We start from the raw sequence: 26330 nt of genomic DNA, 5'->3' as shown, positions 1-26330 counted from the left end.
ATTAATCTTATATGGCAAGCACTACTTCACATTCCTAAATGCAAACAAGAAAAAAAAGTTAAGACATTAATAAAATCTCTGCACAGATGCCTGCAAGGAGAAAAAAAAAATACTCAAACCAAAACAAAAAAAAAGGGCTGGTTGATGTGCTGCGGTGCTATCACAGGAGACTGAAATATGGCTCAAAATTGTTTCATGAAGCGAAAATACTTACACGTCATTTGAAGGTCGTATCAAGGACTCACACACACGCTTGTAGCTCTACAAGGTTTTTTTTCCTTTTTTGGGGGGGACTTGTGGGTGTCACGGGCTTCAGACAGTAGTTACATTTCTCAACGCTGCATTAGAGGTCAGGCTGGAGTAAATGTCATAAAGACACGTGGTAACATATCGTGATGTTTAATATCTACAGGCCACGTACGGTACGGTATATGTGTGTATTATACGTATAAATGTGTGTGTGTGTGTTCTCTATACAACAGCCAGTATATTCCTGTAACTCAGAGCCAAAGCGTTGTTCCTTCATCGCTAGACACGAATGTAGAGGCAGTTCAGTCTGCATTGCCCTTATTAAGCCAGACAAGGCTACATGTGCATTAAATTATAGTCATGGTAATTACAATGTGCTTCACTGTTCTTTAGAGCCCTGTACTAAAGCTTGGTGGACATTTGGAAGCTGCCTTTGTCGATGTGTTTATAGTTCCCAGCTCATTGTGGACTACCGGGGGCTGATGCAACCAGTATTTAATAGCAGAAAAAGAAGAAGAAAAAACCCGCCCAAACCTCATGATATGCTGCAACATGAAGCTCTGACAGGACAGCAGAGTGTTATAAATAATGTAGTCTGAACCTTTACTGCATTGTTAATGTAAATTTATTGCCTATCACCGAAACACATAAAACAACACCGCAATACGTCTTAACATTATGACCCTCGGATATATAAACCCACCGCTAGTGAATAGGTAGTTGTTTGAAGTCATACCATCGTGTGCTCATTAGAAATGTTCTTTGTTTTTCTGTGCTTTCTCTTATTGTTTTGATTTTTCCACTCGCAGTTAATCGTACGTCACTCATTTCTGTCCTTGTAATGTTTGGCATCATGTTTACAGGATGTTGATTTGGCATGAAGACCCAAAAGTTACGAGTCTGATCCAGATTTGAGTGTGGCAAAGAAAGTTGCACTCTCGCACACACATACACACACACACACACACATATATATGCACACATATCACACACACATAAAAGATAAAGCTGGAGGTGGTGTTCTGTGTTTTTGCTGTCAACAAATCCCAGAAAAAAGACCAAACTAACACCATCTTACTTGACAAAAGCAGCCTGTGGTGTTGGAAGTAGGTTAGTGGGTCTGGAAACTTAATGAACCACAGAGTTGTACTGCTGGACGTGATTCTCTATTACAATAGAGGCAGTTGTAGTTTCCACCACACGCTTCCTAATCTATCTATCAGAAACGGTACATAGCTTCTAATACGATTTCTTTATTATTCACTACGTTTTTGTAATGTTATCTAAAAACAAGCTGCGTTAGAAAACCATTCTTGCTCAGGGGGCTGGGGTGGGGGTGTTCCTCTATTATAGTCAACAGGAGTTATATCCCTCACACACCTCTCTGGCCATGTAAATGTATTTAATCCACGCTAAAAATAATCCTAACCAATAATGCACCGGTGTAACATGATGATATTACAGGATAGCAGTTTATGTGGGTTTTTTTTATCAGACTACTGGTTCATGCAGTTAACCTCTGCATGTAGTGTTTGCTACTGTTGAGTTTTATCATTTACCTCATTAAAATTATTTTTACTTGAATTACAACTGGTAATTCATGTTAAATGTGACTAATTACTAGGGATGGGTATTGATAAGATTTTCACGATTCCGATTCCATTTTCGATTCTGTTTAACGATTCGATTCTTTATCGATTCTCTTATCGATTCTTTTTAAAAAAGGAGAACACTAAGTTCGATTAGCTTAGAACTTTGTTTTATATCTTCTCTTTGAACAAGATAGAAACTTAGGAGTAACATGGCCTTACAAACCCAACAATGACATCTTAAGAGATCCACAGCCTACGGCTCTTCAATGGGGTGTCACAGGGTCCCCAGGAAAAAAAATTGTAAATGTAAAATAATAAAATAAATATTCTTCTGTAGCAATAACAAAGTATAACATAAATGATTCTGTAGCAATTACACAAGAATATCCAGTAATGTCCCTGCCTACAATTAAACACATTCACTTACCGAAAATTAGGGGCATCTGCTGTGGCAAATGGGTTCAAGCCTTTTACCACAAACTTAGCCACTGCTCTGTGACGTTCGTCTATCCTGGCCTGAAAGGAGACGCTAACGGTAGACTGCAGCGACAACTGCCAGCATCTGAGCCAGACTCTGTCTGTCTGTCTCATCATGGTCACCTAAATGCGCAGTAATGGCAGGTTTTGTAACAAGGCAGATCGCGCTAACATAATATGCACTGTTAGTTGATTATTTACCTGCCGCATTAACGGGAGAGGACGTGCAAACGTTACCGCTGCTGCTGGGTTGAGATTAACGAGTCCGGAGCGGAATTAAAAACATGACATTCATTTAAGGTCATCACGTGTTTTGTGAGCAAATGCTTTTGCATATTCGTAGTGTTTCCTCCCTTAAATGAAGTATCTACTTTGCAAGTATTGCAAGTTGCCCTGTTGTCATCCGTTCTTGTAAAGTATAACCAAACTTTTGAGTGTTTGAGCCGCTTACGCGCCGTGTTTCCTGCCAGGCAAATGACGCTCCGCAACGTGGTGACTGGAATCGATAAGGGAATCGTTTCCAAAAATGGCAAACAACTCCAAGGAATTGAAACAGTGGTTTTCGATACCCATCCCTACTAATTAATGATATTTAGTGTCCACTATGTGGACAAAAGCATTGGGCCCCTACACACCACACATACAGGAGCTGCTGGTCTATGAAAACCCATGTCATGTGTCATAGTCCTGGGTGTGACCCAGTGTTTTGTATTTAATTTAGATTTTTTGATTATTTGTTATTCATGGTTTCCGTTCTCTTGAGGTTATATTTTGTTGTTCTAGTTTCAGACAGTATGCCCTCCCTGTGTCTGTGTTATGTCTTCTCTGTGCTTTTTTTCCCCCTGTACTACAGTTCATGCCTCTGTCTCAGCCTCTGTCAAGTCCGTGTCTCTGTGTTATACTTCTTGTTTTACTTTGACAGTCTGTCTTTTGTCATTGTATTCTGCTTTGCTTCCTTTGTCTTGTTAGGCCTGATTACTCCCAGCTGTGCTCTCCTCCTGTGTCTCATTCCCTCGTTATCCCTCTGTGTATATAAGCCCTGTGTTTTCCTTTGCTCTTTCTTGCATCATATCTTCATTATGCTTTGCGTTTCCCCGCCGTCTTTCCAGCCATAACCAAGTTTACAGTTTCTGGTTTGTTTTTTAATTGAAGTTTCTTGCTTCCTGTTTCTAGTTTAGTTTTGTATTTAATGTTAGTTTTTTTCCAGGATACAAGTTGCCATTTTAAGTTTATTTCTCTGTCTTGAGTCCGTCATCCTGCCTGCCACATAGCACATTGTGACACCATGAAGCTCCCAGTGCACAGTTTTTGTGCTGATCTTCCACAGCATGTCTTTATCCTGTTTTCCTTCTCTCACCCCAACCGGTTGCAGCAGATGGCCCCTCCCTGAGCCTGGTTCTGCTGGAGGTTTCTTCCTGTTAAAAGGGAGTTTTTCCTTCCCACTGTCATCAAAGTGCTTGCTCATGCTTCCTCACAATCATATAATTGTTGGGTTTTTCTCGGTGTGCATTATTGTAGGGTCTCCCTTACAATATAAAGCACCTTGAGGTGACTGTTGTTGTGATTTTGTGCTATATAAATAAATTTGAATTGAAAAATATTAATGCCAGAGAAGGACTGGAGCTCTTTGACCTCACTCTGACACTTTGGGACTGAGTTCCTGTGGTTGCTAAACACTTCCACTTTGCAATAAAACCACTTACAGTTGATTGTGGAATATCCAGGAACAGTAGCATTCTCAATCAGAGTTAAATGAAACAAAACCTGACTAATACTGTCGTCGTCGGAGCGATTCCTATGACCTGTAGATGGACAGACAGGCGGGTGACAGATGTGATGCCATAGCTAAAATAAATGAATAAATAAAGTACATTTTTGCTCCCTGATGACTTTTACTGTAATGAGGGCTGTCCATAGAGAACAACCTTAGTCCCTACTCTTCCCTACAGTCACATGTACTGACGCTGAGGCATTACATGTGAAAGCACTCTGTATCCCTTAAGCATCATTGTATTTTTGTAAATTGTGTATTTTAATCCAAAGTTGTTTTCTTTGTTTGCTTTTAGCATAAACCAAGTGTTGTTGCCTCAAACCAACAAAACACACAAAAAAAGGAAATGTTCAGCCCTAAAGGGAAGTGCAGAAGAAGCAGTCACAGATGAGACTCACCCCCCTTTTTCACGTTTTTTTTTTCCACAAACCTTCCTAAATCTTTTTTTTCTGTGATTTCATCCTCGTCCTCATTGTACTTTGTGCAATAAAATAAGATGAGAAAAAGGATCCTATTGGCCATTTTAATGTTTGTGTGCCTGGACTTTAATGATAAGTATGTTTGAATCTTTAAGGGATTTGGGCTAATGCAGTTTAAAGAGAGCAGCTTCAGTGTGAAATAGCACACTGACCAACTCCCCTCAAAACTCAGCTGTGCAGGGACTGAGAGATGGCCTCTGCTCTGCCATCATAGAGATAAAGTGTCTCAAGGAGGGAAACAGATCTCAAAAGGAGCAGACTGGCCTTGTGGAAGATGGGCAAAAGCAGCAAGTGAGACGACTCAGAGAAGAGCTCAAATAAAAAAGTTGAGCTCTTTTAAAGCACGAAAAAGAAAAAGAAAAATCAAGTACAAACTCAGTAAAGCTCTTGCTTAGACCCTTGACCACAATCAATTAGACAAGGAGCTGAGAAGGAGTAGACAACCCCAGATAAACACTTGTGATGCTCTAGAAGTGAGCTTCAAAGAGGAGGCGACAAGCCGTCATGGATTATGAAGGAGGTAAAAAAGGAGGAGAAGAGAAACACTGATTAAAAGAACTGGAGGAGTGAAAGAGGAGCTAGAGAGAGGCAAGAGAGGAAGATGAGGAGGTCAAACTCATCATCTCCAACTACAACCAGCTGCAAGTTGACAGCTGGATGCACGTATGTGTATAAACTCTTTGTCCAGCAGCTGGCATCTAACAAAAAGGAGCTGAAATAAAGAAAAGAAGAACAAGAAGGGGAGAAAAATTAAAGCCAATGCTACTGGACCATGAATCCAGCTTAACACAGCAGAAAAGACTACAAAGAGCCCTTTCATTCCTACCCCCTGAGCCCTCTAATCAGACTTGGCATTCTTTATGAAGGCCAGCAGGGGGCGACTCCTCTGGTGGCAGCAAGACCACCAGAATAGTGTAGTATAGTGTAGTCTATAGTCTATGTGAAAGTGACCCTTTCCCAAAGTTTCTGATGACTCTTTGGGTCAATTGCTAGCTACAGATTATTTATAATATAATATGAGACTCTTTTTGTAAAATATGGTCATTATTAGCTCGGAACGGAGATTATTCAGGGTATGCTCACGGGCACCAATCTGTTACTGAGTGCTGTGTTCTTGGTTTCACATGTATGTATGTTTGTATGTTTGTATGGATGGAGAAACCAGTTTACAAATTGTGGATTCAACTTCATTGTCTTCCGCAGGCGTAGCAGAACAACATTTTAAAACCAAAAATCCTGATATTTGAATTTTATACCCTGTAAATATTGACTCTTTTGGTCAGAAAGTGCTACTTTTGGTCCTTCCAGGAGATTAGCTGTCAGCATTAAAAACATAAAACAAAACCAGCTTTATCCCTCATATATCTTTCAAGCACTCGCTCACTGTCATACCACGAGTATCTAGGCTGGACTTGGAGGTGAGTGTGACCCCAACAAATGTAAGAAACGTCAACATTCATGAGGCGACAGTGTGGATCTGATCATTCTGACTGATCCTCAGTGTGGCCTGTGCTACCCTCCCCCCCAGGTTCGGATTGGCTGTTGTTTAGAGACGGAGGCGCCTCCTCTTGCTCCATTTCGTCTGGCTCAGGAGTTTGGTTGGAGGGGTCAAAGTCACAGGCCAGCTCCGATTCCTCGGTGTGGGAGGGGCTGCAGTCAAAAGTAAACTCAGACTGATCCTCTGTGAACGAGGGGCTTTCCTGGAGCGGCAGCTCTGACGAGGGATTTGTGATGTCGCCGGGGCTGGCTTCGAACTGCACGTTTGTTTCGTCCGAAAAGTTGACAGGGATCTCTTTGTACTGGAGATCTGGCTGATCCTCCACATTTGGAGGGTTGGGTTCCCGTGGCAAAGAGAGCCCCCTGTGGCGGATGCACAGCTTGTGAAGTTCAGTTACCTCGGATACATTTGTGGTGTTCCCACTGTCACGGAAACTGGCCAGCGGAGGGCGCACTTTCACTCCAGTCACCGTCACTGAGCCTTCGATGGCCTTACGCAGCTGGAGATGCGGTCAGCCCGAAAAAAAAAGAAAGACAGGAAGGAGAGCCAAGAAAAGAGGTGAAGAAAGAGGAGAGGTGGAACATATAACATAAATAAAACAGCTTTCATCAGACAGAATTGCAGACCTCTTTGAGAGAAACCACTCCAACCAGTCGTCCCATGCTGGTCACATAGGCGTGGTCCAGACCAAGGAGAGAGAAGATGGTGTGAGTCTGTGGAGGAGGAGAAAAGGTGGGTCATGCCCTGGATACAGACTCAAAGGGAGTTCACATGCATTTTGGATCTGGGTTATAGAAACTGCATCATGTTTCTCCCTTTTCAACATGGACACTGTGTCAGACAAGACGGTGCCCGAGTCATAAAACTGAACCAACTAACCACAGCTCGCTGTGATTTATGATGCATGACAATCACAGGTATTCGGAAAGGAGATTAAGGAATCGAAGCAACAGTCTTCAGGTAAAACCAGGTAAGCTCATGGGTGCTGTGGTTAATTTGGTATAACGCTCCTGACCTTCAAGATAAATGTGTTGGGTTGGACCATTAAAGGGCTGATTTCATGGGAGCAGCAGTTTAGAGTTTGAACTTAGCAATCAGCACACATTCATTCAAAGTGCTTTTCATTATTAAATAATAATAATCTTACTATAATAAGCTCATATACAGTGCACATAGCTGTCTTTGAGAGAGCTCATTTACTACTCAGAAGGTTGGTGGTTCGATCTCTATGTGCCATCTTTGTGCAACATGTTGATCTCGATGGGTTCATCTAAGCGTGAATGTTAGCTAGAATGCACTTAAGACAGAAAATAAAGTGCTCGGGTGATTCAGACATGTTACATAAAGCGCTTTGTGTTCGAGCAGAAGAGCACTACACAAGAACCAGCCCATTTACTTATACAATGAAAGTCCAAAAATCCAAAAGAAGAACAATAAGTCTGTATTTTTAATATTAATTTGTTTGCTGTTCATGAGAAGCCGTTTCTGCCTTCTGATTATATACAGTGATATAAGGAAGATGAAAAGAATACATAATAAATGAGCACCATACTGTCTGTGTTTTCATACAAGAGGGAAGAGAATGAGCACATCAAAAACTAGAAACTTAGATTTGTATGGAGCCTTTCAAGAAACAAGAAAAAAAGAGTGGGTTCATGGATTTTCTAACATCAGTGTTAGTGACTTGTTCTGCATATTAGTCTGTGACTAAAGGGACCATTTTCATTTTATGAGGCGTAATGAAAAAGGTCGGCCCATAAAAGGCATACCTGATTTAAACTTTATATGCCCGCAAAGGTCATCTTCTCATGCCTGTCCAGACAGCTTCTGGCACAGCTGCTATTTTTAGATCCCTTGAAGACCCATTATGACCACTTGCACGGTTTGCTTTGTTTTATTTATTTTTTTTGCATTTTTTCATTCAGTTTTCTGCGCTGTGAAACTGATCCTCCAGTGACCAATGCAAGCTTCTACTATAAAGTCCTGGTGGTGTCAGAGAAAATGTATTCAGCAGAAGTGAGCAGCATTACGACACTTACCACTGTTTGCGCAGAAGAGGAGCGAGACAAAACCAGAAGCTGGCATTAAAGGGTTGTGTTGAGCTCACACTGACGTAATATTTTAAAAGCATCGTGCTAATGCAACTGAAGGAGCATAATGTCTGCACATTTTTTGTGTGTGTGATTTATAGTTAAAATTTGTATTTCATTTGTGTTGCTAGTTGTTTGTTTATATTGCACCTTATGCAGAGATGTTTGCTCCACCAGCTGGAAGGGTGCCGGATCAATCTTGCAGTTCTTGAAATCCACCGGTTCGTCAAGCTGCTGCTCCTCCCACTCTGTTATCTGCATTAAGGAGGACACTGGAACCTCTAAACTCTGAATCCAAAGAAAGCTCATTTCATATGTTAAATCTTTTGTTAGTGTAGGGCTCACCTCTGAGGGGGTCATGCAGTCTTCCACCTCGGTAGAGTCCTAAAAAGCCAACATTCAGTTATTCATTCATTGCTTCAACAAACAGATTTATACAAAGTAAATGTTCAAAACGCAACACCTGATTGAAAACCTAGTATACATGTGTTTGCTTCAGTGTAGTATGGTAAAGACACAGGCTGTAAACCAGTGCAGCATTTATATCTACCAGTCTATGAGAATACGAGGCTGAAGGAAAACTTTGGTTTATTGATCTCTGTGCAGCCAGAATCCCGAAAATTACACTGACAACAACAATAAAACTCAGAGAATCAACCACCTTTAAATAAAAAACACACACACAGTCGCACAGACCAGGCATTCAGACCCGAGTGAAAGCTGATGAAACACTGACAGACATTCACACCTCTCTAAAACACACACACTTTCTCTCGCTCTCTCTGCTAAAGCACTCTAATGCTCTGGTTTGTGCACCACAAATATTTTGGTCCAGCACTCACTACGTGTGTGTCGCAAGGCAACGGTTACTAAGCAACAGTCTCTAGGCGGCAGACAATCTTACCGCCATGGAGATCCTCACACGTTTGGGCTTGGGCTTTCTTTTTTCAGAAGGAGCCGGCCCAGCCGGGCTCTTCCAGCCGGGGAGAGAAGGCATCAACACAGCACAACATTAACACAGCGTCAGTGGAAGCGGACAGTTTTTCCCCTTTAACATCGCACCACTGCAACATTGGAGCCCAGTCTGACTTCTGCTGGGAGAAGTCTTTGTGATGAGAGCACAATGTTGCTGAAAGGGTATAATTACTACACCACAGATGGAGGTGAGGGCACAGAAGCTGTACAAGAAGCCCAACGGTTAATACAATATGATGCACTGCCAGAAAAAAGGAGCTTGAACATCTTATATTTTAGTATTTTAATATCTCGTGTCATCCCTTTAGGAGCTTTGCAGCTGAGAGCAAATGTCTTATTCAATCAGCTTCTTTAATGAACAAATGGCTGCTTCTTCAAATGGTTGGATAAAAAAAAAGAAAAGACTTTATCCCATTTTTGTGAGTTTTTGAGACTTTTACATCATCGCCATCATTTTATTTGGCAAAAAATTGTCAGAAGATTCAATAAAGTTTTTTATTTTCAAAGTAACTTGAATTTTCTGGCAATTATTTCAGGGTTCAGATACTATGGTTACATTTGTCAACACAACCTGCCTATTAGGGCCTACATGAGTGTCAGTCAAGTGTCTCTACAAAAGGTTGTGGGTTTTTTTTTGTAATACCTGTTCTACATTTCTTTTCTTTGTCCATCCGTGCATCTGTATTTTAAATGTTTATCCGATTTAGTGTCACAGGAAGGCTGGAGCCTACCGTCTTGGTCCGAGCGGAAGGCTACAGTGTGGACAGGCTGCCAGCCTCTAAGGTGAGTAACATAATAACAAAGATATGACACTGAGGTCAGTTTTTTTCCACTTGGGTTTTTTTCTGGGGGCAATGCTAATTTTTAATCTACAATCATAATTTCTAATTTTGAAATGTGCAAATCTCATACACCCAAATTTTATTCACAACACAGAAAATACATCAAATGTTTAAATTGAGGAACACTTCCCAAACAGCAAAGAAGAAGCCATATGTGGACATGATCCCAAACTGCTGCTGTCTCCTCTGAACCAAAGCTCATTTAAAATGGACTCAGACAAAGTGGAAAAAAGTGATCATACGATTTGAAATTGGAAATTATTGTTGGAAGACGTGAACCCAGCTATCAGCTCTCAATTCAAACCTCTGCATTTCTGATGGTATTGAGGTGCCTTAGAGCTGATGTACAACTCGTACATATCAAGGTGTGTACAGATTTTAGAGCAACATCTAGATGAGGGTTTGAGGGAAGGCCTTAAATATTTCAGTAATTCAATGCTCAACTGCATCCTGCATGTATTACAACTTCATAGTAGAAGAGTCTGAGTGCTGAATTGATCTGCCTGATGTCAGACAGTTAAATATGATATAGAAGATGCAGGACTGTTGAGAATCTGGAATCTTCAATCAGACACGAATGGGACAACACTTGTAAAATCGTCCTGCAGCTGATCTCCTCAGTTCCCAGATGTTTACAGACTGTTGTTAAAAGAAGAGAGGATGCTGCACAGTGGAAAACGTGACTCTGTCCCAACTTTTTTGAGATGTGTTGCTGCCTTCAAATTCAAAATAAACCAATATTTTTATTAAAATGGTAAATTGTCTTAGTTTAAGCCTCTGATATGTTTTTGTTGAGAATAAAATATGGGATTATGAGATTTGCAAATATTTTGAATAAGGGTTGTAATTCAGCTTTGCTCTATGCTTTAAACTTCCAGGAGCGTGTTCAATATTACTTATTTTGACCAGTCCAAAACCAAAAATGTTTCATTTCCAGAACAGTAGAAACAGCTTGATCCTTTATGTGTGAACCGACTGAAATATTTAAACCCAAAACCATCAGGTTGACACGTTTTATATCTCTGATTGATCTACACCCGATTTTTAAAAAGAATTGCGCATTTGAACAGCGTTTGGCAGCACAGCAGTGGCTGAGGACTGAACTGTGCTGAAAGGTGTTGAAAAGAGATAAGAAACATTTTTTTAAACCACACTGCATGACGCCATGACCGCTTTAAATAAAACTAAAAAAAAGAAAAGAAAAAAGAAATGCTAAAATGTAGGATGTTAAAAAAAACCCGTTTGACCAGCAGTGGATGTGCTGTGCGGTGAGGGTGCAATGATTCATAGACGTTTTATACAAAAAGCTTCGACCACAGCATGAGATTACACAGGAAAACCCTGCTGTCTGTGGGTGGATCCTGCCTGTCAGCAGCAGGAGGACGACGAGGTGGACGATATATGTGAGGACTGAGAGAGCGCACACATCCCCGCTCGTACAGTGCATGTCGCACTCTTAAAGGACACTCGCACTCATGCATCTATAACATCTCTGCTTCTCCTCACCTCCAGCAGCTCCTTGTCTTGGTCAGCACAGGAAAGGGTCTGAGAGCCTCAGAGAGGGGACAAAAAAAAAGGTTTAGTACATTTGAATCTAAACTCTGATCTTTAATTTATTTGTTTTTGTAAAATACATACTGTTTGGCGTCTCTGTGTCACTGATGGCAGACACGGTTTTCAGGGCAGATTTCAGAGGAAGCTGAACATTGGAAACCACTGGGCTGAAGGATGAAGACTCCTCTGTGGAGATCTACACGGAAAATACATTAACGCAGGAAAAAAAGGACAAAAACAAAAACGAGGGAGACACACAAAGGACGAATACACATGCACGTAAACGAACAGGACAGCACAGGTAAGGGCACAGACGACAGAGACACAGAAGACACATTTTAATGTTAAAATACAAATGAAGTACATTCACACAGCTTGTAAGCACTTACCACAACAGCTGTCCAAAAACTCCATCTGTGCCTTTACCTACTGCTACATGCTTCACACATGCTGATCCACTTTTAGTCTACTGCTACAACCCCAACCCAATCCAGACTTCGCCCCAGCCCAGCCCTGGCGCCCCCGGACGCCTCACACCTGTTGAGTGCTCACCAAGAAGCGGACCGCTTGGCGAGCACTGGAATTGGTCGAGGAGTTGAGGTGGGTGTGGGTGCAGGGAGAGCTGGGGGTGCTGTCACTGGTAAGACTGGGCAGGTGATCGTGCGTGCCGTTGTCCTGCGCCAGCTGGCGGAGGTACTCCAGCCTCCGCTGGCGTGACAGCTGAAGCGAAAGCAGCGACTGGAGCTGCAAACGCTCTATGGAGCCCAGCAGGATCATGGAGTCTGAGGGAGAAGGAAGGGCACGGGATAGGCAATGGCAAGGGAGGAGTAAAATTATTAGTTAGGGGCTGTGAAAACAAACAAAAAAAGCACATATTAAAAAGAAAATCAGACAAGAGAGGTCGGTATCGTCTGGGACTTTTTAGTGCTGTAGTACTGCTGATGTGAGTTGCCTCTGGCTTAGAATAAGTCATAACTTTGTGCTGAATGCATTGACATGTCTCTTATTGGGACCTTGTAATTAATTAGGAGGCACAAGCACAGTGATGAGCTCATACCCATACTGTGTATGCTCTTACCTCTGGATTCAACCAGGGCCAGCGTTTTGAGCTGACCTGTCATTAACATCTCTTGCAGATCCCGATAGGAAGAGTTAAGAGTGATGTAGCGCACATCTCTGACCATGATGTCCTCCACACGGATATTATACTTCCTGAAACATGGAGGAGAAGATAGAGGTTAATGAGACACCTGCAAACATAAGGGAAGGAAATGAACGGGAAGATGAGCGAAAGGAAGATGAAGAGGAAATGGAATAAAAAAAGTGAAAAAAGGTGCAGAATCACTGCAAAAGAGGAAAGCAGCATCAGCATCAGCAGACTCACTCATGATGTCCCATCCCCAGCTCAGGCAGATAAGGGAGCTTCTTGATGCGAATGATGGAGTCGTACAGCGATGGTTGGAGCGCCTGGGCCACGGCGTTGGCCAGGATCACAGCGATCATCACAGGCAGGATGTGTGAGATCTGACCGGTCAGCTCGAACACTATGACCGCTGTGGATACAGTGTGGGTGACCGCTCCAGACAGAGCAGCAGCACCTGTGAATGAAGGGAAAATCTTTTATATCTGTCAGTCTCCTTGAAGCCATTTACATGGAGCAAAATGGCAAAGATGGAGTGTCTGATCCACAGAAAAAGTTTAAATTTACATGTATATACAGAATATAAGGCAAAATCTGAGTTTATACAATTCTAATGAGAGTCAATTGTAATAATGAGTCAACATTTTGTGTGAACACCTTTCTTCTTCATCATAGCCTGAACTCTCTTAGGCAAGCCTTTTGTAATTTTTAAAACAGGAACAGCTTTTAAGGCTTCCTGAAGGGCATTTAAAGCTCTTCTTTGAATGTTGGCTGCCTTTTATTTTGCTCTCTGTCAAGATGATCTCACACCATTTCTACAATGTTGAGCTCTACTGTGTGTTTTTCCATCAGGTATGATTTTATTGTACTGGCAGTGTGTTTGGGATCGTTTTCATACTAAAAAAATAAACCTGTCAGACGCAGCACTAAATCATGACAGTGCCTCCAGATGGCTTCAGACACACTGTGTTGTATCACTTTCCTGACTTTCACCATACATATATTCAAATCTGGGTTCATCACTCCATAACACCTGATTTTTCAGTAAAGTTGCTCTGTAATTTTGCATACCTCAGCCTTTTCTCTCCATTTCCTTTCCTCAAGACAGCCATCCTTCCACTGAGACCATTTCTAATGAGCCTTCAGTGAACAGCAGATGGATCACCCAAAGAGTCAGATGCATCTCTCAGGTCCTGTGACAGATGTTTGCTGGATCTTTTCCTATTTTCAGAGACTGTTCATCTGCTGTAGATTTTTTTGTGCCTGCCACTACTTCCCTTTTTTCTCAACTTGTCCAGCTTCCTTTTATGGACACACTTATGGTGAGATATGCCAAATTTTCAGGCAATAGCTCTTTGGGAATCACCCTGTTTGAGCAAAATTACTATGCTATAGCTATCAAACGCAGTTAGTTTGGGAATTTATCACGGAACTAAATAAACTAACTAAAAAAAATTGTTTTTTTCTTGTTTTCCTAGTAACAAAGTGCCTAAAGAGACAATTTAAATTTGATTCTTTGATAAATTGTCTGTTACCTTTAGACAGAAAATGAGTTCATTCATTGAGTTAGCTACTTTGTTTAACGCTTGAATGAATCATAGGTCAATGTTAAGCGAAAAAACAACCCCAAAACAATCCTCACAGTCAGGTACAAGGACTGGACTGAAAATGAGGGTAAAAGCCGAAATCCAAAGAAAAACAGAAACTTGGAGAACTATTGCTCAAGACAACTTTTTAAAAAAAATGGCATAAAAGTCTGGCTGCTGGGAAGTGAAACGTAAAGAAATGATGGGTGGCTTAAAACTTTTGCTCAGTACTGCTAATTGTACAAAAATTAAAACAGCAAATTGAAACACTCAGCAATTAATCTTTCTGCTGCTCTCCCCAACACTGGCTTTGTACGTTTCAGAACAGAGTCATAGTACAAGTAATATTAGAAACAATCTTCTGACCAAACTGATAAAGTAGTAAAAACAGTGACGACTTTTCCAGCTGTGATACATTCTAATACTACAGGATCCCCACAAAAAGAAACTATGTAATTAATCTAATTAAATCTCAAAACAAACATCGATATAGAAATAGAGTCACTCACCAACTACAGCATAACCACCAGGAACTATGGGATACACGCTGCCTGCAGCATGTATACCATCAGGAAACATGGTTGCCATGATCTCACCAACAAGTCTGCCAAAGGCTGCACCTGCACACCAATACAGCAAGAACATTAGTTTAAGGTTCACCAGGGCAGTGGAAATCATTTAAAAAAGAGAAAGAGGTTTAATTCACCAATAAGAAAAACAGGCATGAAGGCTCCGCATGGAACGGGCATGGTGGTGGCCACAGCAGACATCCAGAACTGAAAGAGGGAGACAGAGTTTTACAGACTTAACCATCTCTGAAACTCTTACAAGGCACCAAGATTAGACATACAGATGAAGTCTTGAAATACTATCATTAATTATGAAAAGAGAAAACAGTCCCACATCTGATTGTCTGACCCTCCCAGAGCCCTGATATTATCACAGAGTGAGTTTGGGATTAGACGAAGAGGCAGGAGACACTGCTGTGACCTCTGCCAAGCTCTCAATGACACTAAAGGTAATCGACAAGAACTACTTGTCACAGTAAGTTTGAAAGCGTCGCCGGTTTGATTTCAGTGCATAAAAGCCTTTCACGTCGCCTACCTTCATAACAGTGAAGAGGATGAGCGTGATGAAGACGTTGACCTGGGGGTGTTTCCAGGCATGGTGGTGGCTGATGTAGTCAAACTCCTCCGCCACACCCTGACGGCACCATGTCCGATTGTCAAACAGCGCCACTAGAGACTCGTGCTGCGTCAGCTGACAGATCGACACACGGAAACGCAAACACAAACAGACATACCCAAAAAAGAAGCATCCTGAATCTGAATATCTGTTTTGGCTCTCTAACGTCAGAAGGATCTGTTTAGGAGACTCTAGCAGTCTGACAAGGTCAGCCACAAAGGCTCTGTTCGAATACAAGTCCCCTGGAAAAAGAAACGTTCAGTAACCAGGGGTCCAATTACATGTGAACCCATACTATTTGCTCTCTGTCTTAGAAAGGGCTATTTCCACCCACACAGTTCTTTCTATATTGATATAAACCTACTCATAGTACACTGGAGACTTGGCACTTGAAAGTAGTTTTGATTTTTTTCTTTCAAATTTAGGCACAAAAACTGTAGAAGAAATGATGTAGCTGTTTAAAAATTCATCTTGCAGGCTTCAAAACTGTAAGCTGTAGCAATTAATTGACTGACTACTTTTGATAACTGTGACACATCTCTTGAAACACTCCATCCATCCACCGCTTATCCAACTTAGGGTTGCGGGGAGGCATCAGAGTCTATCCCAGCAGGACGCACAGGTCGCCAGCCCATCACGAGGATAACACAGAGACAGACAACAACACACTCTCGCATTCACACCTCCTGCTTATTTAGAATCACTAGCTAACCTAACAGGCATGTCTTTGAGCCCTGGTAGGAAACCCACACAGACACAGGGAGAACATGCAAACTCCACACAGGAAGGTCCGAACCCAGTGTCTACTGGCTGCGAGGAGACGGTGTTGATCAATTTTGCTCCGTCATGTGTAAGTTTTGACATCTGTGCTTTAAATGTGCCAAATTACACCAAAGATTACACTTTTTTTCCCTTTTACACACAAAATCATCTCAATAGACTGAGAAGTAACCACAAAACTGACTCACGAGCAGTTTCATGGCCAAGTGCTGACCGTTTTTGTCATTTTTTTATGAGGAAGGATTTTAAGGAGATTAAAGTTCTCAATGTCATTCAAAGTGCTGTGATTACATTTAGCAGCTGTTTATGGAAGCTGCACAAATGTTAGGATAGACATCCAGGTAAAAAGTCCTCCCACACAAATTCAACAGCTCTGCGTATAGAAGAGTGGTGATAGCTGTTTGGCGACTGCTGGATTAGATGTGTAACTGCTCTGTAAAATAAATGCGTGAATTGATCTGACATGACTGAATTATGAACTATTATCAGCTCTGTTTAAACTGCATACAATTGTGTGTACTTTACAGTATAAGAGAGCACATATTTGTCCCATAGTGGGTTCTCTTCATTGGCTCCCTTTTAAATCCAGAATCAATTCTAACGTCCTTCTTCTCAAAAGATCCTGAATAATCAGGCCTATCTTATCTTAGAGATATCCTATTACAATATCACCGTAAAAAAGCACTTCAGTCTCAGACAGTGGGCTTACTTGTGGCCCCTAGGATGTTTAAAAGTACAATGGGAGGTGAAACCAGCTCCCAGTTTGGATTCAGGAGACAGACACCCTCTCTACTTTTATGATTAAGCTCAAAACTGTTGTTTTTAAAAAAGCAGATCGTTAGGCGTATGGCGACCCCGAATCCTCTCTTAGTTATGCTGCAATAGGCCTAGCCTGCTGGGGCTTCCCATGATGGACCTAGTGCTTCTTCTTCATCTCTTTTTACTCACTATGTGTTTATACATCACTTTGTATTTAATAATTATTTAATAATAATAATAATAATATGTGACTTCTACAGTGTGTCTTTTTTCCTGTCGTTCTCCTATCTCTTCCTGTAGAAAGAGAGTTTTTCCTTCCCACTGTTGCAAAGTGCTTGCTTGTAGGGGGTCTTCTGATTGTTGGGATTGTTACTTTACAATATGAAGTGCCTTGAGGCAACTGTTGTTGTGATTTGGTGCGATAAAAATGAAATAGAATTGAACAGACAGCTGCTTTTAATACTGAAGAAAAGTTCTGGAGCATCCCCACTCCACTCCCAGATACAGAGTTACACTGCTGAAATTAAAAAAAAAAATTATATATAAATAAAAATTAAGATCTTGCTGCAGTCTTCCTTTTCTGATTCCCAGTGATTAGACTACATCTGTCCCCGTGCTTTGGGAATAGCCTTTAAGCCCTCTTGAAGCCTTTATGTAGGCTTCATTTAAAATGACCATCAATCATCTCACAACAGTCATCGCATGCTTCCATACTGTCAAAGGAGTGTGAAAGTATTTTTTCACCTGTCCAGCCATGAACTGTCCGAAGCCCGGAGGGAACGTGAGTGTGGAGATCAGCAGGGTGACAAGCGCAGGATACACCAGACGCCTGACAGGAAGAGATGGACTGTGGGGTCATTAATGAGTGTGCTTGACACACTGTATGTGCATACCTAGTTTCTTGGTGGTGTGGAAAGAGAGAGATAGTGTATAAATAGCTCCCGATGACGTGTGTGAAACCGACCCAATTCATACAAGAGATTTACCTACATTTCCCAGGACTACATTAGCTTTGTGACATAGAGTGTGAGGCCAATTTTAAATAGAAGCATAGGAGCACATGGGCAGGATGTTCATGATCCTTGTGTTTAGTTAGAGTTTAACCAGCTAAAATGTGTCAGTGTGTGTGGTTGTGTTTTTAGATGTGTCTTTAATATCTGACATATGCTTATTGGTTTTAAGGCAGAGTAAGATGAGAAGATCATAATACTGTTATTATTTCAGTTTGTTAAATATGAAGTTAAAGCCAACAGATGATAGCTTAACTGAGTATAAAGACTGGAAACTAAAGAGTATAATTATATATATATGACGGACAGAACAGTGCAGTCTGAAAATAAAAAAAACAACACAAAGTGCTTTTCCCCCCCTATTTCCCACAGAGGGTTGTAATAAAGACTAGTGGAAAATTAAGCTTGTAGTAAAATGCCTAATGAATTTATGATTTCAGTCACTAGTTTATGTCCTCTTGAATACAACATGATACTCATTTTATAGCTTCCCAGTTCCCACAGATGGTGACACCCAAAAATGCTCAGCTTGAGGCTTCCAAATGAGCCGACACTTGCCATGTCCATCTTTTACATACAGTCTATGTTGGAAACAGCTAGCCTTGCACTCAAAGCTCCTAGATTTACAAGCTTTGTCTTTATTTGGCTCCTTTGTACACAAGTCAAAACATCAACCTGAAAAGTTGCTGTTTTACAATAAGTTATTTGAAAGACTTTCTTCATATGCTGTAAAACTTTAGTTTTGTATGGATAAAAGTGAAAATAGTTGAGCGGGAAGAATGATACTTTGAGGAGATGATGAAGAAAATGAGAGTGATGAGGACGGATGGAGGAAAGGTAGTGAATTAGGAAGTGCAGAGACCAATAAAGATGAACTGACAGCAGCTTTGAAGAAGATGAAGCACGGCACTCTGGGACTATGGAGATGTCTAGAAGAGAGGGTAGTGGACCTTTTAACCAGATAAGGAGATTAAGTGTACTGGTACCTTCGTGAACAAGCAGGATGTGCAGAGCTATAGTAACTACAGTGGGAAAAAGTTGATGAGGCATACCATGAAAGTATGGCTAGGCTGAGAAGAGAGCTGACGATCAATGAGCAGCAGTATGAATTCATACAGATCCAGTGTTTGCTTTGAGGAGGTAACAGGGAATTGCACTGTGTCTTTGTGGAGTGGGAGAAAAGTATGTGAGGGTGGTGTAGGACATGTATGAGGAGGTGGGGGTGGGATTACACCGGGGATCTCCTCTGAGGCCCTTCTTGTTTGCAGTGATGTTGGATAGGTTGACAGATGAGGTCAGGCAGGACTTTCTGTGAACTCTGATGTTTGCAGATGACATTGTGTTCTGTAGTGAGAGTAAGAAGCAGGCGGAAAACTCTGGATAGGTGGAGGTATGCTCCGTAGAGAAGAGGAATGAAAGTCAGTAGAAGTAAGACAGAATATACGTATGTAGATGAGAGGGAGGCAGATGTAACTTGTGTAGCAGTGAAGCATAAGTAGTGAAGGTGGAGTTGAAATACCTGGGGTCAGCCATTCAAAGCAAAGGACTGCACACAAGAGAGACAAAGATGAGAGTGCAGGCCGGGTGGAGAGGGTGGAGATGAGTTTCAGGGGTGATTTGTGACAGAAGAACAGCAGCAAGAGTTAAAGAAAAGCTTTACAAGATGGTAGTGAGACCTGATAAAAAGACAGAGGGCTGAGCTGGAGGTGGCAGAGCTGGGAGTGAGCAGGATGGACAGAATTAGAAATATGTAAATCAGTGGTTTGGAGACAAAGTTAGAGAGCCAAGGCTGAGATTGTTTGGACATGTGCAGATGAGGGACAGTGGACATGTCTGGTAAAGAATTCATGGATGTGGCGAAGGAGGACATGCAGAGGGTTAGTGTGACAGGATGCTAAGTGCAGGGTGAGATGGAAGCAGATGAAGTGCTTTAGAGCCTCATAAAGGGACCAGCTGAAAGAAGATGGATGAGGGAAAAAGTGTGTGTACAACTCACAGCAGGTTTGTGAGTTTGTGAGACAGTTTGTGCCTCAGAGTAAGAGCATGAAAAAAACGATGTTATACATTAGTCAGCTTTAGATGAGTTGGTTAGCTAGTTTCAGTACCCTGTGAAAGATCCACAGTCATTGTTTCCAGTCTCAGTTAAGCTAGCTTTCTGCTAGCAGTTGCAGTATTAATCGTTTCATCAAACTCTGTGAGTAATTTCCAAATATGTCAAACTGTTCCTTTAAGCTGGGCAAGGGGACGTTGGGTCTATGAATCTACAAATGTTTAATGATTTTGTGTAAGACTGGGGTGAGATACTTACTTCCTCAGCAAGAACTTGTTAATTGTCTTCTGCTTCCTCATGCACTCGACTATCAGCCGGTTCAGGTAGACAAACAGAGCTCCCCCAAAACCACACGCAATCCTACACACACACACAGAGACACGGCTTGTTTGGCCTGTTGAAGGTAAAACAGAACAGCATTGTGGTGCAAAACAAAAGCAGCCACATGGAAAAAGAATTACCACAAATGAAACAAAGCTACAGTTTTGCTATGCCTGGTTAAGTCAGTCACAGTTGGAAGCTCTTTTCAAGGAAGCCAACCGATGTTAATTCATCGTTTCTCTCCATGAAGATACATCAAACAAATCACATTTGGCACGTTCTGATCTGGACCGAGCCTCTGCTTGTAATCAGCAGAGTAAAAAGTTAATTTCATGCCCCGTTCATCGAATACAAATCAACCTTCAGACTCTTAAAAGACTTGGGAGAACGGCAGAAAAGGAGCTCAGATCTCCTCAGTAACAGAAGCTGCTTGGGGATCAGGGCTCCGTTTAATGTGGCGCCAGTCCAGAGAAACACACTCACCCCAGTATGGCAAAGGCTGGCAGCTCCTGAAGGTCAAACGGGAAGTCCAGACGGAAACGGGTCTTAAAGAGAGCAGTGATGGTCTCTGAGAAAAAGAAGACTGTTCTCACTCTGCTATACAGCAATCTGTTATGAATGAAAACTGGCTTTTAAACTGAACCACTAAAGACAACCACTTACCTCATCACGCCTCTTAAAGATATACTTATATATACTGAATTACATTTTATATAGAGTCTCATTAAAGTAGCCACCATGTTAGGTACACCTAGTAACTTGTTAAATTGAATTGGAAAGGGGTTCCCTTTTCGATTAAGTTCACCCTTTTATATGAAAGAGATCCACTTTGGCCTTCAGAAATGCATTAATTCTTAATGGCAGAGATTTAACAAGGTGCTGGAAACACTTCGCATGACATGATAGCATCACACAGTAGCTGTGGGTTTGTCAGCTACACATCCTGATCATGTCCTGATGATCCTGATCCATCATGATGTGAATCCCCTGTTTTACCACATCCCAAAGGAGGTCATCTGAGTACAATGAACTTAGTGTCATGTTCAGGGACAATAATTTTGAGATGATTTGAGTTTTGTGACATGGTGGAAATGATCAGCAACAATGTTCAGGTTGGCCGTGGTGTCGTGCGCAAAGACAGTAGAGAAAAGACTATTACACTAGCACCACCAGCCTCAATCACTGATAAAAGGCAGGATGGAGCCATGCTTCCATGTTGTCCATGCTGAATTCTAACCCTATGATTTGAAGGTCACATCAGAAATTAAGATAAATCAGACTAGACAACATTTATCCAATCCTCTATTGTCCAGTTTTGGTGAGCCTGAGTAAATCGTAGCCTCAGTTTCCAGTTCTTAGCTGACAGAAGCAGCACCTGGTGTGGTCTTCTGCTGCTTCAGCGCTCTCTTTCAATGACTGACATGATGTAAATTTCCGAGATGCTCTTCTGTATGTCTTGGTTGTAATAAGTGTTTGTTGGGGTTTCTGTTGCTTTCCTGTCAGCTTGAAGCATTCAGGCCGTTCTCCTTTGACCTTTGACATCAACAAGGCATTTTCGCCCACAGAACTGCCTCTCACTAGATATTTTTTTGCTTTTTCAGACCATTTTCTGTAAACCCTAGAGGTAGTTGTGTGGATTGTGTAGATCAGCAGTTTCTGAAGTATTCTGAGCATCAGTCTGGAACTGACAAACATGCAACATTTAAAGTTGTTTAAATCACCTTTCTTCCCCATTCTGATCCTCCAGCAGGTCGTCTTGACCATGTTTAGATACCTAAATGCACTGAGTAGCTTCCACGTGACTGGCTGATTAGATTTATTTTAACGAGCAGTTGAATAGATGTACCTAATGAAAGGGTCGGTGAGTTTAAATTAACTCGTTTAATTGCATATTATGATATTTTTCTTGAAACAGAACTGGAAGAGTGTGTTTCTGTTTTGTACTTTACCTTCCTCCTGATTCCAGACAGCAAGCACTCTGAATATGAAGGCGCTGAAGGTGGCAGCGAAGAAGCCCCTCCAGTAGTTCCTCACAGCAAAAAATGTTGACGTGACCTCAATACTGAACAGCACCCCTGCAACGCACAAACATACATACAGAGAGTGAGCCGTTCCCAGAGCCCAACTGCAGTCAAGAAAGCAGCAAATTCTCAACTTTATTTTAATATCAGATATTCTAGCAAAGAGCTATTCTCAGGCTTTCACCTTAAAATTATTTAACTATCAGATGATCTCTATAAATCGTGACCTTCCTTAACTGATTCATGTAGTCTATAACATTTTAGAAAAACACAAAAATACCACAGTAGCTGCATATTTAGCTTCAGTGACTCAGTGAATCAATTAAATACTTCAGCTCTGATCATCACGGCTATAATCTTTTGTTATTTTCTCATGGATTTTCAGCATTTTGCAAAAAACCCAACAAAGATTTCTAACTCGCAGGACCTGTTTGTTTGCTTGTTTGGAAATGCCACACAGCTACATGAATCGTGTCTCGGTGAATGTGCAGTACATACTGTACTGTTGTCAGTATGAGTTTGTCTAGTCGTTCTAAATAAATGAGACAGGGTGTCAATCACGCCCCAAAAACAAGTTCCTCTTGTCGCTTGTGGCCACAAGCATCCAGTCTATATGGCTCAAATGATGCAGACGAGAAGACATTGATCAAAATAATTATAACTTAAGGTCCTCTTTACAGCTTTTATTAGTCTTGTCATTGTCATTAAGCATAGATTAAAATGCTAAAGAACATGTCACTCTATTCAAACCGCTGTGAAAGAATGGGCACCTTTATTTAGCAAGCAAATTTCAAACACAGAAGTGAATTCACACGACAATTAAAACCTTCTGAACAACCCGACTCATGAAGAACGTCAATTAAGAAAGAAGAAAATAAGGTCTAACAAAAAATCTTATAATGAAGCAGAAGATGGAAATTCACCCTAATAATCAACAATTAGAGCAAAGGTCGAGAAGTACTTGAAGTTCTCAGGGGAAAAAAATGGAAATTTTAGCATTTGCATAAGTGGGCGAGTCCATCTGTTGAAGAAGATGGTAAGATGCAGTCGAATGCAGAACAACCACCGAGTGATACCAAGTATGATTCATCATGTGAGCATCCACGGAAAACCACTTTAATCTGAGGATTTTAACGGGGCTCTAATGTGGATGATTATGATCTTCACCCTTGAGAAAACATAATCCTAATCCCCGCTGCACCACAAGTATCAACAGCCAACAGTTAAACAGGACCACTAAGACACAACGTCATCCATTTAAAGACATAAATCTAATAATCACTCTTTTTTAACCCACGTTGATCCCTATCAGCTCCTGCAGAGCAGAAGCTCCTCAGCTGCTCGAAGTCGCCAAAAGCACCACAAATTTGAGAATTATCTGTATGTTTAACGCTAAGTACAACAATTCCTCACTGTTTTCATGTTATAGTTTGGTGCATTAGTATTATAAAATATCATTTAGATCACTTTCAAAGTAATTTAAAGAGTTGATCAAGTAAAAGTTGATAACAATGCTCAAAAGGTTATCTAAAGTTACAGGAAACATTAACATTCATGGACACATGAGCATTTGGCAGCTGACAGAGTTTGCTTCTCTGAATGAAAAGCAGTTTTTAAAGTTTTAATGTAGTTTCACATGGGACTGTATATTAACCATCAGTGAATACGGTAGATTTACATTTGAACTTGAAGCCAACTTAATTTATCAGTATGAGGAAGGTTTAGTCTGCTAAAACGGTGAGAACGGAAGAGCTGAAGGTGTTAAAACTTCAGCAGTGCTGACTTCACTGTTAGAGCTGTGGCGGTCTATCAAAAATAAATATGTTGCCGACAGCAGTTAAAGAGGATTGGTATTAAGTAGTAAAAAGAAAAACAAAATAAGTGATCATTCAAATACACATATAAAGCCAAAGAGGCATACATACAGTAGGTTGGGTCATATAGTCATGTGGGTTTAAGCCCATCAATCAATCAATCAATCAATCAAAGTGGAGCACCTAAAAGAAGACGTGTGTACCCTCAGGACCAAATATGGTGTTACACATATCTTAATCTATATGTGGCTGTATAAGATGGGTTGTTTTGTGGTTACAACCCAATTTAAAATGCTGTGTGTAATATGGTTAATTGGGATCCTGGAGAAGACCAGAACGTGTCAGTCTACCAATTAAGTTCTCCTAACTAAATGACAAATAGAGCAAAGTTTCTGGCTCAACTTCACCCAATTAAGGAGCGCGTGAAGGAGAGGAAAAGGTCTGAAGAGGTTAAAACTCCAGCAAAGCTTGAAAAGAGCATTTGAAGAGGAGTGTTTGCAGACTTTTTTTTAGCTAGAAACGGTGTATGCCGTACACTCACTCCACTCTGTAAAAAAACAGTACAGTTCAAAGAAATCATTAAAAGGCCAAAATTAGCATGACTGTCATAGCCATGATGAGTATGTGTAAATGTCTGACCACAACTGTATTAATAAATATTTTAACCTCATGGCATGTTCACGTGTAGCCTAAAAACATGCATTTTGACATCAAGCATTAAAAGAAAAGTGCTAAAGCTGGAGAGAAGAGTTGGGCTTGTTATGTGCTGCTGTATCATAGGATGACATAAGCTGTTAATGAATGAAATGCGCAATATTCCTTCCTATGGACAGCCATTAGACTGAGAGTCAGACTTTGAGAACCTTGGATTTAGACAAATATACTGGCTAAGACTGGCATCTTCGGCTGCTAGTGGGGTAAATATTCTCTTCATCTAATTAGCTCCTGTAAATGTCTCACATAATTAAATCCAGTTCAATCAGAGGCTACAGTCGTGTTGACTTACCTCCAATAGGAGCAGCAAAGCAGCAGCCCACACCCACCGCACAGGCAGCCGACAGCATCTCCGTGTTCCTCAACTCATTCTGTCCAACAAGGGTCAGATACACGCACATACCAATACACGCAGAGCAGTGCATTCAAGCAAATACACACACATTCAAATCCCAAGAGGTGCACGTTTATTTGCAAATGCCACAAATGTACATCCAGAACCAGTTTTATTTTACAAACGCAGCAGTTTGACTGCAAAGCTGCTGTTTGCACACATTCGACAAGATTACTTACCGTATTTTCACGACCATAAGGCGCACTTAAAAGTCTTAGATTTTCTTCAAAAAGTGCGGCGCGCCCTATAGCGCGGTGCGCCCTATGTGTTGTAAGGAGGACGTAGTAGAGAACACCATGAGAACGTTAAAGGGTGAAGTGTGGGCGTTGATCGTATATACCGGGACAATCGCACATACCTGTATAAAAGAACAGGTATGTGCATTATGCAGGACATCGTTGTTTTAACAACCCTGAAAATGGCAAAGAGACACGCTTACGAAGCACAGTTTAAACTGAAGGCCATCAGCTACGCGGAGGAACATGGAAATCGAGCAGCGGCGAGAGAATTTAAGATTAACGAATCGATGGTTCGCAAATGGAGGAAGCTGGAAAACAAGCTCCGGCAGGTCAAGAAAACGCAGCTGAGTTTCCGCGGACATAAGGCGAGGTGGCTCGAGTTGGAGGAAAGACTCGAGCGGTGGATCATCGAGCAAAGCGCGAGCGGGAGAAGCGTTTCGACGGTCACCATTCGGCTAAAAGCAGTTTCACTTTCACTTTTTAGTAAACGGTGCCATTTTTCCATCCGGACCAGGACTACGGTAGCGCAGCAACTTCCAGCGGATTATAAGGAAAAGCTGGCCATCTTCCGCTCCTACTGCAGCAAACACATCGGCGACAAAAACATCCAGCCCAGCCACATCACAAACATGGACGAGGTCCCGCTCACTTTTGACATCCCGGTGAGTCACACTGTGGAGAAGAAGGGGACCAGCACGGTAGCGATACGCACAACGGGGTATGAAAAGTCTTCTTTTACTGTTGTGCTTGGCTGCCATGCTAATGGACAGAAACTGCCGCCTATGGTGA

At 41.4% G+C, this 26330-nt stretch overlaps 1 protein-coding gene and 1 long non-coding RNA gene across 8 annotated transcripts in view; one reads left to right on the top strand and one right to left on the bottom strand.

Annotated features, from left to right (window-relative positions):
* Window positions 1-3879: 3879 nt before the first annotated feature.
* Window positions 3880-26330, bottom strand: part of clcn2a (chloride channel, voltage-sensitive 2a) — a 59755-nt gene continuing 37304 nt past the window's right edge. For 2 of the 5 annotated variants that reach the window (XM_026149018.1, XM_026149015.1), the window contains exons 8-25: window positions 25201-25279; window positions 22309-22434; window positions 20843-20927; window positions 20297-20398; window positions 17723-17825; window positions 15359-15514; window positions 14961-15030; window positions 14764-14874; window positions 12912-13125; window positions 12606-12739; window positions 12065-12309; window positions 11612-11723; window positions 11480-11526; window positions 9061-9129; window positions 8502-8540; window positions 8307-8411; window positions 6693-6779; window positions 3880-6565 (exon numbers count right to left, since the gene is read on the bottom strand). In XM_026149018.1, coding sequence (XP_026004803.1) covers window positions 6050-6565; window positions 6693-6779; window positions 8307-8411; window positions 8502-8540; window positions 9061-9129; window positions 11480-11526; window positions 11612-11723; window positions 12065-12309; window positions 12606-12739; window positions 12912-13125; window positions 14764-14874; window positions 14961-15030; window positions 15359-15514; window positions 17723-17825; window positions 20297-20398; window positions 20843-20927; window positions 22309-22434; window positions 25201-25279 — 2400 coding nt within the window. In that variant the 3' untranslated portion in view covers window positions 3880-6049. The remainder of the gene's footprint in view (window positions 6566-6692; window positions 6780-8306; window positions 8412-8501; window positions 8541-9060; window positions 9130-11479; window positions 11527-11611; window positions 11724-12064; window positions 12310-12605; window positions 12740-12911; window positions 13126-14763; window positions 14875-14960; window positions 15031-15358; window positions 15515-17722; window positions 17826-20296; window positions 20399-20842; window positions 20928-22308; window positions 22435-25200; window positions 25280-26330) is intronic. The other 3 variants (XM_026149016.1, XM_026149017.1, XM_026149019.1) reach the window with 3 other exon arrangements.
* Window positions 6778-12055, top strand: LOC113010134 (uncharacterized). Of its 3 annotated transcripts, XR_003270283.1 has the most exons (5): window positions 6778-7036; window positions 9108-9319; window positions 9440-9914; window positions 11486-11550; window positions 11655-12055. It is a non-coding gene; the product is annotated as an uncharacterized LOC113010134 (long non-coding RNA). The 3 variants fall into 3 exon arrangements; XR_003270282.1 differs by having other exon boundaries at window positions 9108-9914; window positions 11489-11550; XR_003270281.1 differs by having other exon boundaries at window positions 9108-9914.

Source organism: Astatotilapia calliptera, chromosome 18 (assembly GCF_900246225.1).
Source record: "Astatotilapia calliptera chromosome 18, fAstCal1.2, whole genome shotgun sequence".
NCBI classification, from domain to species: domain Eukaryota; kingdom Metazoa; phylum Chordata; class Actinopteri; order Cichliformes; family Cichlidae; genus Astatotilapia; species Astatotilapia calliptera.
The sequence above is the reverse complement of the archived record's forward strand: the minus strand, read 5'-3'. Positions and strand labels throughout refer to the sequence as shown.